Below are 17,730 nucleotides of genomic sequence, written 5' to 3'. Positions count from 1 at the left end.
TTGTTTCCTTTGCTGTGCAGAAGCTTTTTATCTTCATAAGGTCCCAGTAATTCACTTTTGCTTTTAATTCCCTTGCCTTTGGGGATGTGTCGAGTAAGAGATTGCTACGGCTGAGGTCAGAGAGGTCTTTTCCTGCTTTCTCCTCTAAGGTTCTGATGGTTTCCTGTCTCACATTTAGGTCCTTTATCCATTTTGAGTTTATTTTTGTAAATGGTGTGAGAAAGTGGTCTAGTTTCAACCTTCTGCATGTTGCTGTCCAGTTCTCCCAGCACCATTTGTTAAAGAGGCTGTCTTTTTTCCATTGGATGTTCTTTCCTGCTTTGTCAAAGATGAGTTGGCCATATGTTTGTGGGTCTAGTTCTGGGGTTTCTATTCTATTCCATTGGTCTGTGTGTCTGTTTTTGTGCCAATACCATGCTGTCTTGATGATGACAGCTTTGTAGTAGAGGCTGAAGTCTGGGATTGTGATGCCTCCTGCTTTGGTCTTCTTCTTCAAAATTCCGTTGGCTATTCGGGGCCTTTTGTGGTTCCATATGAATTTTAGGATTGCTTGTTCTAGTTTCGAGAAGAATGCTGGTGCAATTTTGATTGGGATTGCATTGAATGTGTAGATCGCTTTGGGTAGTATTGACATTTTGACAATATTTATTTTTCCAATCCATGAGCAGGGAATGTCTTTCCATTTCTTTAAATCTTCTTCAATTACCTTCATAAGCTTTCTATAGTTTTCAGCATACAGATCCTTTACATCTTTGGTTAGATTTATTCCTAGGTATTTTATGCTTCTTGGTGCAATTGTGAATGGGATCAGTTTCTTTATTTGTCTTTCTGTTGCTTCACTGTTAGTGTATAAGAATGCAACTGATTTCTGTACATTGATTTTGTATCCTGCAACTTTGCTGAATTCATGTATCAGTTCTAGCAGACTTTTGGTGGAGTCTATCGGATTTTCCATGTATAATATCATGTCATCTGCAAAAAGCGAAAGCTTGACTTCATCTTTGCCAATTTTGATGCCTTTGATTTCCTTTTGTTGTCTGATTGCTGATGCTAGCACTTCCAGCACTATGTTAAACAACAACGGTGAGAGTGGGCATCCCTGTCGTGTTCCTGATCTCAGGGAAAAAGCTCTCAGTTTTTCCCCGTTGAGGATGATGTTAGCTGTGGGCTTTTCATAAATGGCTTTTATGATCTTTAAGTATGTTCCTTTTATCCCGACTTTCTCAAGGGTTTTTATTAAGAAAGGGTGCTGGATTTTGTCAAAGACCTTTTCTGCATCGATTGACAGGATCATATGGTTCTTCTCTTTTTTTTTGTTAATGTGATGTATCACGTTGATTGATTTGCGAATGTTGAACCAGCCCTGCATCCCAGGAATGAATCCCACTTGATCATGGTGAATAATTCTTTTTATATGCTGTTGAATTCGATTTGCTAGTATCTTATTGAGAATTTTTGCATCCATATTCATCAGGGATATTGGCCTGTAGTTCTCTTTTTTTACTGGGTCTCTGTCTGGTTTAGGAATCAAAGTAATACTGGCTTCATAGAATGAGTCTGGAAGTTTTCCTTCCCTTTCTATTTCTTGGAATAGCTTGAGAAGGATAGGTATTATCTCTGCTTTAAACGTCTGGTAGAACTCCCCTGGGAAGCCATCTGGTCCTGGACTCTTATTTGTTGGGAGATTTTTGATAACCGATTCAATTTCTTCGCTGGTTATGGGTCTGTTCAAGCTTTCTATTTCCTCCTGATTGAGTTTTGGAAGAGTGTGGGTGTTCAGGAATTTGTCCATTTCTTCCAGGTTGTCCAATTTGTTGGCATATAATTTTTCATAGTATTCCCTGATAATTGTTTGTATCTCTGAGGGATTGGTTGTAATAATTCCATTTTCATTCATGATTTTATCTATTTGGGTCATCTCCCTTTTCTTTTGGAGAAGCCTGGCTAGAGGTTTGTCAATTTTGTTTATTTTTTCAAAAAACCAACTCTTGGTTTCGTTGATCTGCTCTACAGTTTTTTTAGATTCTATATTGTTTATTTCTGCTCTGATCTTTATTATTTCTCTTCTTCTGCTGGGTTTAGGCTGCCTTTGCTGTTCTGCTTCTATTTCCTTTAGGTGTGCTGTTAGATTTTGTATTTGGGATTTTTCTTGTTTCTTGAGATAGGCCTGGATTGCAATGTATTTTCCTCTCAGGACTGCCTTCGCTGCGTCCCAAAGCGTTTGGATTGTTGTATTTTCATTTTCGTTTGTTTCCATATATTTTTTGATTTCTTCTCTAATTGCCTGGTTGACCCACTCATTCGTTAGTAGGGTGTTCTTTAACCTCCATGCTTTTGGAGGTTTTCCAGACTTTTTCCTGTGGTTGATTTCAAGCTTCATAGCATTGTGGTCTGAAAGTATGCATGGTATAATTTCAATTCTTGTAAACTTATGAAGGGCTGTTTTGTGACCCAGTATATGATCTATCTTGGAGAATGTTCCATGTGCACTCGAGAAGAAAGTATATTCTGTTGCTTTGTGATGCAGAGTTCTAAATATATCTGTCAAGTCCATCTGATCCAGTGTCTCATTCAGGGCCCTTGTTTCTTTATTGACCGTGTGTCTAGATGATCTATCCATTTCTGTAAGTGGGGTGTTAAAGTCCCCAGCAATTACCACATTCTTATCAATAAGGTTGCTTCTGTTTATGAGTAATTGTTTTATATATTTGGGGGCTCCGGTATTCGGCGCATAGACATTTATAATTGTTAGCTCTTCCTGATGGATAGACCCTGTAACTATTATATAATGTCCTTCTTCATCTCTTGTTACAGCCTTTAATTTAAAGTCTAGTTTGTCTGATATAAGGATGGCTACTCCAGCTTTCTTCTGGCTTCCAGTAGCATGATAAATAGTTCTCCATCCCCTCACTCTGAATCTAAAGGTGTCCTCAGGTCTAAAATGAGTCTCTTGTAGACAGCAAATAGATGGGTCTTGTTTTTTTATCCATTCTGATACCCTATGTCTTTTGGTTGGCGCATTTAATCCATTTACATTCAGTGTTATTATAGAAAGATACGGGTTTAGAGTCATTGTGATGTCTGTATGTTTTATGCTTGTAGTGATGTCTCTGGTACTTTGTCTCACAGGGTCCCCCTTAGGATCTCTTGTAGGGCTGGTTTAGTGGTGACAAATTCCTTCAGTTTTTGTTTGTTTGGGAAGACCTTTATCTCTCCTTCTATTCTAAATGACAGACTTGCTGGATAAAGGATTCTTGGCTGCATATTTTTGCTGTCTAGCACCCTGAAAATCTCGTGCCAATTCTTTCTGGCCTGCCAAGTTTCAAAAGAGAGATCAGTCACGAGTCTTATAGGTCTCCCTTTATATGTGAGGGCACGTTTACCCCTTGCTGCTTTCAGAATTTTCTCTTTATCCTTGTATTTTGCCAGTTTCACTATGATATGTCGTGCAGAAGATCGATTCAAGTTACGTCTGAAGGGAGTTCTCTGTGCCTCTTGGATTTCAATGCCTTTTTCCTTCCCCAGTTCAGGGAAGTTCTCAGCTATGATTTCTTCAAGTACCCCTTCAGCACCTTTCCCTCTCTCTTCCTCCTCTGGGATACCAATTATGCGTATATTATTTCTTTTTAGTGTATCACTTAGTTCTCTAATTTTCCCCTCATACTCCTGGATTTTTTTATCTCTCTTTTTCTCAGCTTCCTCTTTTTCCATAACTTTATCTTCTAGTTCACCTATTCTCTCCTCTGCCTCTTCCATCCGAGCCGTGGTGGTTTGCATTTTGTTTTCCATTTCCTTTAAAGCGTTTTTCAGCTCCTCGTGACTGTTCCTTAGTCCCCTGATGTCTGTAGCAAGAGATTCTCTGCTGTCCTGTATGCTGTTTTCCAGCCCAGCGATTAATTTTATGACTATTATTCTAAATTCACTTTCTGTTATATTATTTAAATCCTTTTTGATCAGCTCATTAGCTGTTGTTATTTCCTGGAGATTCTTCTGAGGGGAATTCTTCCGCTTGGTCATTTTGGATAGTCCCTGGTGTGGTGAGGGCCTGCAGGGCACTTCCCCTGTGCTGTGGTGTATAACTGGAGTTGGTGGGCGGGGCCGCAGTCAGTCCTGATGTCTGCCTCCAGCCCACCGCTGGGGCCACAGTCAGACTGGTGTGTGCCTTCTCTTCCCCTCTCCTAGGGGCGGGATTCACTGTAGGGTGGCGTGGCCCATCTGGGCTACTTGCACACTGCCAGGCTTGTGATGCTGGGGATCTGGCGTATTAGCTGGGGTGGGAAGGCAAGGTGCACGGCGGCAGGGGGGGCAGGCTTAGCTCGCTTCTCCTTAGGTGATCCACTTCAGGAGGGGCCCTGTGCAGCCGGAGGGAGTCAGATCGCTGCCGGAGGTTTGGCTCCGCAGAAGCACAGAGTTGGGTGTTCGCGGGGAACGAGCAATTTCCCTGGCCGGAGCCGGTTCCCTTTGGGATTTTGGCTGGGGGATGGGCGGGGGAGATGGCGCTGGCGGGCGCCTTTGTTCCCCGCCAAACTGAGCTCTGTCGTCCGGGGGCTCCGCAGCTCACCCTCCCTTTGTCCTCCAGCCTTCCCGCTTTCCGAGCAGAGCTGTTAACTTATGACCTCCCAGACGCTAAGTCGCGCTTGCTGTCGGAACACAGTCCGTCAGGCCCCTCCGCTTTTGCAAGCCGGACTCGGGGGCTCTGCTTGGCCGGCGAGCCGCCCCTCCGCCCCGGCTCCCTCCCGCCAGTCCGTGGAGCGCGCACGGCCTCGCCGCCCTTCCTACCCTCTTCCGTGGGCCTCTCGTCTGCACTTGGGTCCGGTGACTCTGTTCTGCTAATCCTCTGGCGGTTTTCTGGGTTATTTAGGCAGGTGTAGGTGGAATCTAAGTGATCAGCAGGACGCGCGGTGAGCCCAGCGTCCTCCTACGCCGCCATCTTCCCAGAATCCTCAATTCAGTATTTTTTAAGACATACTAGAGATTGTGCCTGGATTAGAGAATCAACTGGAGATGGTCAAAAATAACACTGCTCTGTGTTCTGGCTTCTCTTCCTCTGGGGATGACAGTGATCACCAGTGATTGTACCCCTCCCTCCAGAGACCAGAGGAGCCTTTACAACCCTTACTAGATGGTGTCCAAGCACCCAAGACTAATTTTTGCTATGCCTGATAAAAGCTATTGCTACTCTAGAGGTCTTATCTCAAGGACTAGGGAATTTATTTATTTATTTTTCCAATATATGAAATTTATTGTCAAATTGGTTTCCATACAACACCCAGTGCTCATCCCAAAAGGTGCCCCCCTCAATACCCATCACCCACTTTCCCCTCCCTCCCACCCCCCATCAACCCTCAGTTTGTTCTCAGTTTTCTTTTTTTTTTTTTTTTTTTTGCTAAAGGTTTTTTTTATTTTTTTTTAATTTTTGTATATATATATGAGATTTATTGATAAATTGGTTTCCATACAACACCCAGTGCTCATCCCAAAAGGTGCCCTTCTCAATACCCATCACCCACCCTCCCCTCCCTCCCACCCCCATCAACCCTCAGTTTGTTCTCAGTTTTTAAGAGTCTCTTATGCTTTGGCTCTCTCCCACTCTAACCTCTTTTTTTTTTTTCCTTCCCCTCCTCCATGGGTTTCTGTTAAGTTTCTCAGGATCCACATAAGAGTGAAAACATATGGTATCTGTCTTTCTCTGTATGGCTTATTTCACTTAGCATCAACATCGCTCCTTATCAGGGAAATACAAATCAAAACCACACTCAGATATCACCTCACGCCAGTCAGAGTGGCTAAAATGAACAAATCAGGAGACTATAGATGCTGGAGAGGATGTGGAGAAACGGGAACCCTCTTGCACTGTTGGTGGGAATGCAAATTGGTGCAGCCACTCTGGAAAGCAGTGTGGAGATTCCTCAGAAAATTAAAAATAGACCTATCCTATGACCCAGCAATAGCACTGCTAGGAATTTACCCAAGGAGTAGGGAATTTAAATGGCAGTAGATTACCTGAGCTAGAAAGGATGTGAAGCTTAGAACTTGAGAGAACTAGGAGATTTAGAATTGTGTGACAAACCCACGGTGAATCCTTTTAAATACATACATATATACACAAGGGATAAAGAGATTATTCAAAGAAGTTATTTACTAAAGTGTGGTTGATGGGGAATTAATAAGTAGTACATATATAGATTATATAACCACAAGCATTCATCCAAAACTCTGAAGTCAAGTGTATTTAGAAAAATATTTAGTATTAGGATATCATACCACCTATTATCTATTACCTTCAGTATGGTCTGGGGTTGCATTCTATAATCAAAAATATGAATATTTCTGGAGCAAAATGCATGAATATATCTACTAAGTGGTATAAATAAAGCCTATACATAGCTTTATGTAAGTTTAGATCATATCAGGTCAGTAATTGTAGATAAGAATTTGTTGACATGTTACTTAGAATGGAGTACTAGGAGTAAGATTTTAATGTATGATGCATAAGAGTAAAGTCATAATATCTTGGCATTCTTTTTTTTTAATTTTTTAAATGTTCTTATTTATTTTTGAGAGAGATGGAGTGCACATGGGGGAGGGGCAGAGAGAGAGGGAGACACAGAATCTGAAGCAGGCTCCAGGCTCTTAGCTGCCAGCACAGAGCCTGACACGAGGGGCTCGAACTCATGAACTGCGAGATGGTGACCTGAGCCGAAGTTGGACGCTTCACTGACTGAGCCACCCAGGCACCCCTTGGCATTCTTTTATCACTGTAAAGTAATATTAATATAATATGAAATATATATTTGGTCTCTAAGGATTGTGGGAACCCGAGATTTATAGTCAATTATTTGACAACCTCAGATTTCTGACTAGTGTCTGAAGTAGGAGCAGTTTTTTGGGACTGAGTCCTTGCCTGTGAGATCTGTGCTAACTCCAGGTAGTTAGTGTCAGAATTGAATTAAGTTATTGAACACTCAACTATTACCCCAAGAGTTGGAGAATTGGTGGTTGGTGTGGGGGAAAACCCCACATATTTGGTGTCAAAATATTCTTTGGGTAGAGAGACAGTTTTCCTTAAATCACTATCCTCAAAAATACTTCTGTGGTAAATTTGAGAGTGGTGCAGGACTCTGGCCACCACAGTATGTGAAAAAGTTACTTCCTAAATTATCTAAGTTCTACATTATACTGCCTAGCTCTTGAAATTCAATGCCTTAGTACACCTTCTGAGAGAAAGAAAGAGAGATTTGAAATCCCATGGTTGAGAAATTATCATTTTTTCAGATTTCCTCTTTGTCACCTATGACTTAGAATGTGCATAATGAAGTTCCACATTAGATGTGGATGACTGACTAGCTATTGGACCTGATCTTCCCATAGATAACAATTACGAATACTAGATCAAAAAAAAAAAAATGACCCAGAGCCGATTTGTGGAGACTTCCATTAGCCAAAGATGAAACTATTTGAGCTTCTTATTAATAATAACAATAAAGGCAATGTATCCAAACCTATCAAATGTGTTTACATGAATATGTTTCATTTAAATAAAATATCATTTATTTTCTGATATCCAAAAAATAAAGAGGTAGTAGTAAGTATTCATCTTGTCTTTCCTGAAAGAACTATACCATTGGGTAGCCAAATGATGGATACAGGAAAGTATCATTCCATTAATGCATTTAATGTAAAAAGTGTAAAAGAAATTATGGAATTAAAGCACACACATACGCATATATATGATTTAGGAAAAAAGGAATGCTTAATGTCTCTCTCTTTACGCATACATAAATATGCTTAGTTCCTATGTATGTATATATACACACATATTTCTACTTAATGCCTTAATGTGTATATCTATAGATAGATAGATAGATATTAAGCATTCATGTTTGCTGACATCATAAAAGAAGACAGAGGAACATAGTTTCTTCTCATAGCTAGAGTGATCCTTTCAAAATGTAAGTCATATTGTATCCTAAGTCTGGTCAAAATTCACAATAGCTCTCAATTTTCTGAAGAGTAGAAATCAACGTCCTTCCAAATGCCTGTAAGAACCTGTAAGAGCCGTCCTTGAATTAGCTCCTTATCTAATTTCTCTCTCTTGACTATACTTCTGGTATAGTGCTTTCCTTCCTGTTCTTTAACACTTGAAATGTGCTCCAACTTCAAGGCCTTTGCATTGGCCATATTTTCTGCCTGGAGTGCTCTTTTTCCTTACTGCCACACAGCTTCTTGCCTTTTTCAAATCTTTGCACAAAAGTTATCTTCTCAATGAGGATGATGGAGGCATCCCATTAGAAATTACATCCAACTCTCTTGCTTCTCCTGACAAATGCACACCCCTTCTGACTCTGCTCTTTATTGTTCTAAGGCTCTTATCATTACTAATATCCACTACCATTTTGTTAGGAGTTACCTGCACTCCCTCTACACACATACCCCACCAAAGAAATGCGGAAACCCTAACCCCAGAACCTCAGAATGTGACCTTATTTGGAAATAGGATCCTTAACAGATGTAATTAGTTAAATTAGGAGGAGTTCTTACTGGAATGGGGGCATGGGTGGGGGCTACTCCAACATGACTGATCTCCTTACAGAGAAGAGAGAAACTTGAACACAGACATAGGAAGAACATCATGTGATGACGAAGACAGAGACCATTTATGCACCTGCAAAACCCACCAAAGACCACTGGCTAACCCTGAAGCTAAGAAGAGGCAAGGAAGGATTCCTCTGTAAGTTTTCATTGGAGCGTTACCCTGTGGACACATTGATTTCGGATTTTTAGACTTCAGAACTGTCAGACAATAATTTTCTGTTGTTTTAAGTCACCCAGCTTGTGGCATTCTGTTAAGGAAGCCTTAGGAAATGAATGCGTCTATCTATATACTGATCTATATATCTATATATCTATATATCGTTACTACCTAATTCACTTTGTATTGTCTTATTGTTTATTGTTTGTCCACCTCCTGCCACTGACCCCTTTCTCCCAGAAGGCAAACAAAGAACAGCAGGGATCTTTTTCATTGTTATATCCCAAAGCACCTACAAGAGTTCCTGGTACACAGTACGTACTCAATACTATCTGAATGAAGTAATCCTCACATACATTGCTTCGTCATTTAATTATTTTAGTTGTTCTTTGTGACTTCTCAGTTTTTGTTTTGTTTTAGTGTTTTATTACCCACAGTAATGGACAACATAGCTAGCAAGAAGAATTTAAATAACAACTAAAACTCAATTTAACATCTCTTTTTGAAATAAATATTTAAGAATAATTGTTAAAAGTAATGAGGTTGACTGTTTATAATTTCATCTCTTTTTATTTCCCCTAGCCATGCTTTGTGAAGATGCTGTGGAATAAGTGATCAAGTCAGACACCAGAAAAGAATAGGAGATTTAAGATAATCAGCTCCAGAGCAATAGAGAGTTGACTGAACATAAATTGTTTAACTCTCTAACCAAGACTCCATGGAAGAAATTATTATTCATAATAAACTTCCCAAACCATTATGGTGTCTATCCACCAATACCGTCAAACTTCTCAACTTTCAATTATTAAGAACATTCAGGGAAGCATGGGTGATTCAGTCAGTTGAGCAACCAACTTCAGCTCGGGTCATGGTATCACAGTTTGTGGGATCAAGCCCTGTGTCGGGCTCTGCACTGACAGCATGGAGCCTGCTCAGGATTCTCTCTCTTTGTCCCTCCCTCGATCTCTCTCTCTCTCTCTCAAAATAAATAAACTTTAAAATAAATACTTCAAATTAGTTTATCCAGTTTAACTAAACTCATCTCTCAGCAACCATAAAATCTGTGAAGTTTGACAGGTATTGTACATTTACTAATATAATTCATTCTAACATGATAAAATACCTCCCTATACATTTATATTTGCACTTATCAGTGAGTTCCCCCTCACCCCCATCCCGCTCTAGCCACTAAAATTATGCCTTGAAATTGACTGCCCTAGTGAAAGTGAAAATACCTATTGCTTTTATTTATCTATCTATCTATCTATCATCTATCTATCTATCCTATTGCTTTTAGAAATAAGAAGTCATTCTTCAGCCTAGACTTTTTGGTTTTGGTCAAGGTTTATTGCTTAATACACTTGAATCTAAGCACTGATGAGGGGAAACGGGTTTTAAATCACAAAAGCTTCCTTTTCCAAAAGCAAACCTTGATGTTCCGAACATAATTTTACTGTAAGGCATAGTGAAGAGAAAAACGAAGATATTATAAGTAGGGAACAACCTTTGTAGGCAGAAAGAAATAGAGGCTCTTAGAATAAAAAAAAAAGGAGAGAAAAAGAAAAGCAAAAGTGAACCAAAGTTCTTTCATTTTTTCTATCTGTGGCCATATAAAAACTTGGGGAGGACATTAATATAGCATCAGATAGATCAGAGAGAAGCTAAAGGTAGAGGGGAGTGTACACAGTTTCATATTTGAAAATCTAGAAAAAGACTGAAAAGCAGAGTGCTTTTGTGGCAACATAGGGTGAGCACAGCAATGTAGATATGGCAGCTCATAGTGTGTGGGCAGAGAAGAACTCAGTACATCCATGCTGCCTGCTTCAGTTCTCAGTGATCTATGTGAGGAACAGAATTTCATAAGCTCCTGCAGAGTTCTTGGTCACGAATTTAAAGTTTCCCAGCAGTCGCCAGACTTGGCAGGTACAAGACCCGATAGAGCAGAAGAGCCCGGCTCAGAACACAATGGAGGGCATGGTGGAGTGTCTATGCAACTACACAATCGATGCAGTGTCAGTAGGGGTGGAGGATACTGGGGTTGGACTCTCAGCTCCTGACCTTGCTTAGGACGGACCATACAATTACACAGGCGTACATAACATGGAGACCGGGCAAAACAGTTACTCCTCAGCTGGAGTTCAGTAGGAGTGAGCTTGGGATACCATGTGGACTAGCACCATTTTCAGCTTCCCCCATGTGTAGACAACATGTAGCAAAGGAGGCGGAGGGTGTGTGAAAGAAAGCCGCCATAGAGGTTTTGGATTTTCAATAGATTAAAAAACTACCCGAATTACCTACTTGCAAACCTAAAATGTTTCTTGTTTTGTTGTTTTCCTTTGTGAACAGAAATCACTATAAGGGACGTTAAATCAGTTGTACGAAATGAAGACAGCAATGTCATTTTGCACATATGAGCCATATGTGAAAATATTCAGTCTTCAGGGGCTCAGTTTTTTTAAAAAACCGGCTGGAATAAACAAAAAGTCTCAATTGTAAAGTTTAGTAAGATAGTATATGAGACCTCACTACTGAAATAGCACAAAGTATATGAATCATTCTATATCTTGGCCAAAAAAATTAACCTTTTTTTCTTGTGGACACTAAGTATTTTTAAAAAGTTATTTAATATTTAGAAATACATACACCATTTACACTTCACATTTTAGATTATAAAAGATGTACATGAAAACAATCTTTCTTCGATAGTGTCAATGTGGTATAAGACTAGAAAAGATTTAAAATCCACTTTTATTTGGTAAATTAATTGTGTATTACTAGGATAGTGGGAGTAAATGAACAATCTGACCAATTATCAATAACAGGAAATAAGTGTTTTCCTGCCAAAACTGTACCCAATGCTTACAATTTTGATCATGACTTGGGCATACATGTATCATTTGTTATGATTTGCTGAGCATCCTAAATGTTTTTGGTATTTTCACAACCTAAATATTAAGAAGCCTGTGAAGTGGAATTGAAGATAAATAGATAATATATATTCCTCACATTTGAAATTAAATGATCCTTAGGAAAAATATTTTTGCTTATTATAATTTTCAACCAAAAATACTGAGTTGGTTCGATATAACTTTTATTTTAAATAAAAATTACAATTTATTTGTTTACAAGACAAGATTAAATGAAACTTAATATAACTACTATTTAATTTTTTTAAATGTTTATTTAGTTTTTGAGAGACAGAGCACAAGTGACAGAGGGGCAGGGAGAGAGGGAGACACAGAATCTGAAGCAGGCTCCAGGCTCTGAGCTGTCAGCACAGAGCCCGGCGCAGGGCTCAAACTCACGGACCGCGAGATCATGACCTGAGCCAAAGTCGGATGCTCAACCGACTGAGCCACCCAGGTGCCCCATATTTAAAATGAAATTACAGAGTGTACTGACATTGACTTTATGTAACTAAATGAACTCATCATATTATATATAACACATGAAAATTATCTTCCATATATTATGAATTGACATTCAAATCCAGAACTCTTATACATAAATTGAATTTCATGTTACTAAAACGTGTTTACTATACATAAATAGTTGTTGTGAATGTGTTTTAGACCATCCCAACATTTGTTCTTTCCTTGATAAACATTTGGGATTATGACATATGAAGACACTGTATAAGGGAAATTAAATCAGCTTTGATCCCATTATTAAGAAATCCATACAGAATAGGATTCAGACAACAAGACATCATGCCTAACAAATGACAGATGCAATACACCAACTTGAAATGCCTATTTGAAATAAGGTTATCATTAAAATCAGTTACCACATGGAAAAGGTGTAGTGGCATCCAGCTAACAGCAAACACCAATATCAATATGGTTAGTCTATAAAAAACACTTCGAGATCTCTTTTTTATCCTCATGATCGAACGGTTTACTCTCATTTCATGAACGTCTGAGTTTTCTTCAGGTTTCATCTCAAAGCAGGTGGGGACTCCTGGTATGAACTTACTGGATGACGAGAGCTGACTTTTTACAGACCCAAAGTTTTCTGGAAGCATTCTTGAATGGTTCTCTTGAGAAGGTCTTGCTGGAGCAGGTAACACGCACGCTGTCTTCTTGCTGTATCTTCTTCTGTGTTTTCTGATGAATGAATAGCTCCATTTCTGGCTGCTGGAAAGTTTCCCCTGAGGCCCACTCTTTTTGAATGGATGAAGAGTTAAGTTGATCATCTCATTTTCTTCTAGTTTGCTTTCTTGGTTGGACAACCCACAGCTTATACTCCTGCAGACACTGGTATGACTTATGGTTAGACACACCAAGGGCAGAATATACTGAACTAGCAATAAAGAGATGGTAAAAGCAATTCTGTATGAATCGGATGGCCACGACTCAACGCATAAATACCTGCTGCTCAGCAATGTTGAGCCAAATGTTTCCTGAAGTTCCACCAGACTGTGAAACACTGGAAGAGGAGAACAAATCGCAAAACCTAGCGTCCAGACAGTAGCTATCAAGAAGTAGCCATGGTTTGCCGTTAAATTATTAGATATAGGATGTTTTATCATATGATACCTGACAATGGCAATTGATATTAAAATTAAAGTTGAGACCAGAACTGAAACACACTGAAGAAAAGGCATAATATGACACATGACTTTGCCAAACATCCACTGATCCAGCAAGACGGAGGTCAGTGTGAAAGGTGAGCAAAACAACACAACCAAGATATCAGAGAAGGCCAAATTTCCTATGAGGAAGTTTACTGTAGTCTTCTGGTTACGCTTTCTCATGAGTGCCATTAAAATAAGGAGATTCCCCATGAAACCAAGAAGACTTACAAATGTATAAAGTCCAATCAGAAAATACTGCAGGTCATCTACACTGCTTTTATAGTCATCCCACACTGGGAAATCAGAGCTCCGAGGGGCCCCAGTACTGTTCTCAGTGGCAAGTGTCTTGTTATAAAAGTCCTGGAGCTCTAAATCCATATCACAGTCCTGCTTGGAATAAAAAGACATTAGTTACCAACTTAAAAAAAAAAAGTTACGTGACCACTATAAATTAATACACTGAGAGGGAAACTAAATTTTACAATTTGCTCCTGTTACCTTACTAATCTCCCAAAAAAGTTTTGGGAGGTCTTGAACTGGTTCTAAGAGCACAGCAAATATCAGCCAATAACAATTACAGTAAACCTAAGCCTACCATCACTTCTGTGGTGTGTTAATGTGTTGTAAAATAGCAAACCTTGTTCTTTAAATTTATGTAGATATGACGAAAGGGAAGGAAAAGGCAAATATATGTAAGAGTTTCAAGATACCTAATTTACAACAGCTCATTGCTATTATTTATCCTGTCACGGTGCCTACTCATGGTGTGGTCACATAATCTTACCTTAAATATTCCTTCATTTCCAACTTCAATCAAGGTCAAACTTAAAAGTCACCTATGCTAAAGTATTCCTTAGTCTACTCAACTGGATGTGATCTCCTCTTTGGAACCCCCATACTGCTCTGTTTATAGCTGTCTGATGCGAATGTCACAATTTGCTTTGCTATGCAATTAAAATGCATAGCGGCGTCCCTTATTTATTTATAAGCAATGGAAAAGCGGAAAATTGTCCTTTATTCACTGTGGCATCTACCACAATCCATGGCCCAATAACTTCACCATCGTGGGTGCTAAATAAATATTTATGGAAAAATGAAAAATTCAAACAAGTGTCTAGTATCTTAAATATTATCTTGTTCAAATTTAAGCTTCTCAAGTGTAGAAAGATCACCCCAGGACTTAGGTGTATATAGTAGGCACTTAATACGTGTTTATCAAGCTGTACTGTTGACTCCGTGTGCACAATACTGGATGGCAGTCATTCCATGATCAATTCTTAGTCCTTTAAGAGGTGCCAGATTATCATGAATTAGGATAGCCACTGGCCAGCAGTCTGCTAGTGTTTAAAAAAAAATTACCTGTTTACTTTTTAATTTAAAAAGTGAAAATAATTTTCAGCTTTAAAAAGATTGAATACATTCATATGGCCAAAGGAAAATTTATATCTTAAAGTTAAATGTATAATACCAACATCATACCCCATAATAAGTTTTTTCATTTCAAACAAAATTAATAATGTAATATTATTAATAGCACAATGGTATTTCTTATTTATTGCTACATATTGGAGATTTGACAGTATTGCCTGATGAAACACAAACTGTCTATAATATATCAGTAAGAGGCAAAAGGGACCTCTTGTCCTCTTTTTTTAATTTTTTTAATTTTTTAAGGTTATTCATTTTTCAGAGACATAGAGAGACAGGCCCAGGTCATGATCTCACAATTTGTGAGTTCAAGCCCCGCATCGGGCTCTGTGCTGACAGCTTGGAGCCTGGAGCCTGGAGCCTGCTTAGGATTCTGTGTCTCCTCCCTCTCTCCCTCTGCCCCTCCCCAGCTCATGCTCACACTCTGTCTCTGTCAAAAATAAATTAACTTAAAAAAAAATGAAAACAAAAAAAGTTACTCACGTGGCCTACTGAATCATTTTATTCATCATATTATCAGATAATTGCCTCCCAGTAACTACTCTGAATGGATTAGTGAGCTTCTAATCAAAGTAGCCTTGACTGGCCTTTTTGCCTAATTTCCTGGGTTCTGATAACCCCTGGTTTCATCTACCTTGTTTATAATCCTATTTGTACTTATAACGTGTACAGGTTGTTCCTGTGTATCCTGCTTATTCATTCTTCTTTTGACTCACTTTCTTGAAACAATCCTTTTTTGTTGTGGATCTGTGGTTACTGATTGCTTTTTCTACTACCAAGGTAAGGACAAAAGAGAAGTTGCATAGATGATTCTACAATGGCTTTGTGTTTTCTTGGGGCATGTAACTGGAGGATGATGCTCCTTTAAAGTAAAATATTACTCTCCACAACTTTTTGAAGGAAGAGGAAATGCAACATAATTTGGGGTAATAGAAACAATGGGGTTTTGAGGCTTAACTTCAGATTGTCTCCAATGCAGTGGTCAGTCTTCTCCATTGGACTGTAATGGAGATAAAGGAAATGTCTTAATTCTTTTTATGATAGTAATGGTGCTTAAGAGAATTATGTTGTACATAGAGGATACTAAGTAAACACTTGCTATTAATCACTTAAGAAAATAGTTTAATTTTCCCAACCTTGAAATAATAGAAATGAATCATTTGGGGAATATAGGAAAATTCAGGGTAGAGTGTGACTATATGTCTATGTATATATGTGTGTGTGTGTGTGTGTGTGTGTGTGTATGTCTTTTTACATAGACATATATATAGGAACCACTGAAATTAGACAGGTTTTCAAATGGCCCTAAAATGAAATGAGGAGATACATCCATAGACAATGGTGAAAGTTTAGCACTTTAAAATTTTAAATGAGGCATCTTCAGTCATAAAGGCTATCACATAAGCAACATAAAACTAAAATAGCAAAAAATATTTATAACATGTTTTTATTTAAATGTAAAAGAAATACATCAGATTGCATCATATCACTAAAATTTTTCTCTAACAATACATGTCCATAAAATCCTCAGGTCATTACATTATAAAAACCACTGCCTTATCAGTAAGCAGATGAAGGAAATGTCGTCCTAAGTATTCACTGGACACGGGAAACACTGAGGGCAATACTTCTTGCCCTCCTTAAAAAACTCTACTTTAAATATAATTTTAAAGGGGAGGCTCCTTTTATTAATGAATAGCTAAGATTAGTTGTTCCTTCCCTTATTCATTCAACTAGCATTTACTGAACAGCTGATGTGCTAGGTGCTCTGCTAGGCTCTGGCATAAAGGTAACAAATACAAGGTACTATGTGGTAATATTTCCAGGGGTTAATTCAAGGTTACACAACAAGTAATTAATTATAGACTGCTAGTGACTGAGATATAAAAGGCCCTAAATGGATTATGAATGAATGAATGACATTCTCCTGATTGCTAGTGATATACTTTTTTACTATGGCACAAACACACTGTTGCTGAAAATCATGGATGCTTACTTGTACCTATTGACAGATTGATAAATTATCATTTTTTCTTGTTTTTTCCCTCTCCTAACATTCATTCATTTAACATTCATTTTATTTTAGTGTGACTGTGCTGCTGTTCCTCTAACACAAACCGATCCATCCCATCTAAACATAAAAATACACATGACACCTAACATGATGCTCTGCACTAAATGAGCATTTTGTGAATCTTTGCTCCAATGACTTCTCACAACGAGAGATATTGCAAATAGGGGGAGAAGAAAGGGGATGCAGAGCTATTTCTTTAAAAGTGCCCTCTTATAGGGCTCCCCCCCCCAGCAAGGGCAGGCGATCCAAAATGGACCAGACGTTGGCATGCAGATTATTTTGAGTTGAAAATAATCAAGACCCAAAAGACTCAGGAAGAAACTTTGACCTCCCCACCAACTGCCTAAAAAATTTTAGATAGGGGACCTGTACCCACAAAAGAGCTATTTATAGAGATTCCTTTTTACCTAAGAAACTTAACTGTATAACAGGGCAACCTTTGTTTTCCAAACATCTCCTACCTTCCTGCTAGTAGCTTTCCTCCCTTACCCCTCTCCTTAGCCTAGGATGACACATATGCCTCATTTTGCCTGTCTTTGGAATTTCCATGTCTGTGTAGATTCCCCATAGGTAGGAAACTAAATTTGATTTTCTCCTGTTAATCTGTCTCAGGGAAATTTAATTCTTAGTCCAACTAGAAGAACTTTGGACAAAGAAAAATTTCTTCCTCCCTGACAATAGCCAGGGGAGGTTTTAAACAGTAGGAAATAGTTGTCCAATAAGATTTGTCTTTTTTTTTCTTTAATTGAAAAATCAAAGGTAGAGGAACTACTTTAAAATGAAAAAAAAAAAAAAACCACAAAGGATTTCTTTTCTTAAACTTACCCCTTCACTTCCCTGAAAAGCACAATAAGCAAACATATAATGGAAACGTAAATCTGTTTAATAATGATCTGCTTT

At 38.6% G+C, this 17,730-nt stretch overlaps 1 protein-coding gene across 1 annotated transcript; it reads right to left on the bottom strand.

Annotated features, from left to right (window-relative positions):
- Nucleotides 1-12,365: 12,365 nt before the first annotated feature.
- NPY5R (neuropeptide Y receptor Y5) lies at nt 12,366-13,736 on the bottom strand. The gene has a single exon (XM_047090709.1). It carries the CDS (start codon nt 13,734-13,736, stop codon nt 12,366-12,368), a length of 1,371 nt encoding a protein of 456 aa, XP_046946665.1.
- Nucleotides 13,737-17,730: the final 3,994 nt, after the last annotated feature.

The sequence above is a fragment of the Lynx rufus genome, unplaced genomic scaffold (genome assembly GCF_022079265.1).
Source record: "Lynx rufus isolate CCGP_SWC_20201006 ecotype Redwood Valley unplaced genomic scaffold, mLynRuf1.p SCAF_3, whole genome shotgun sequence".
Lineage (NCBI taxonomy): Eukaryota > Metazoa > Chordata > Mammalia > Carnivora > Felidae > Lynx > Lynx rufus.
The sequence above is the reverse complement of the archived record's forward strand: the minus strand, read 5'-3'. Positions and strand labels throughout refer to the sequence as shown.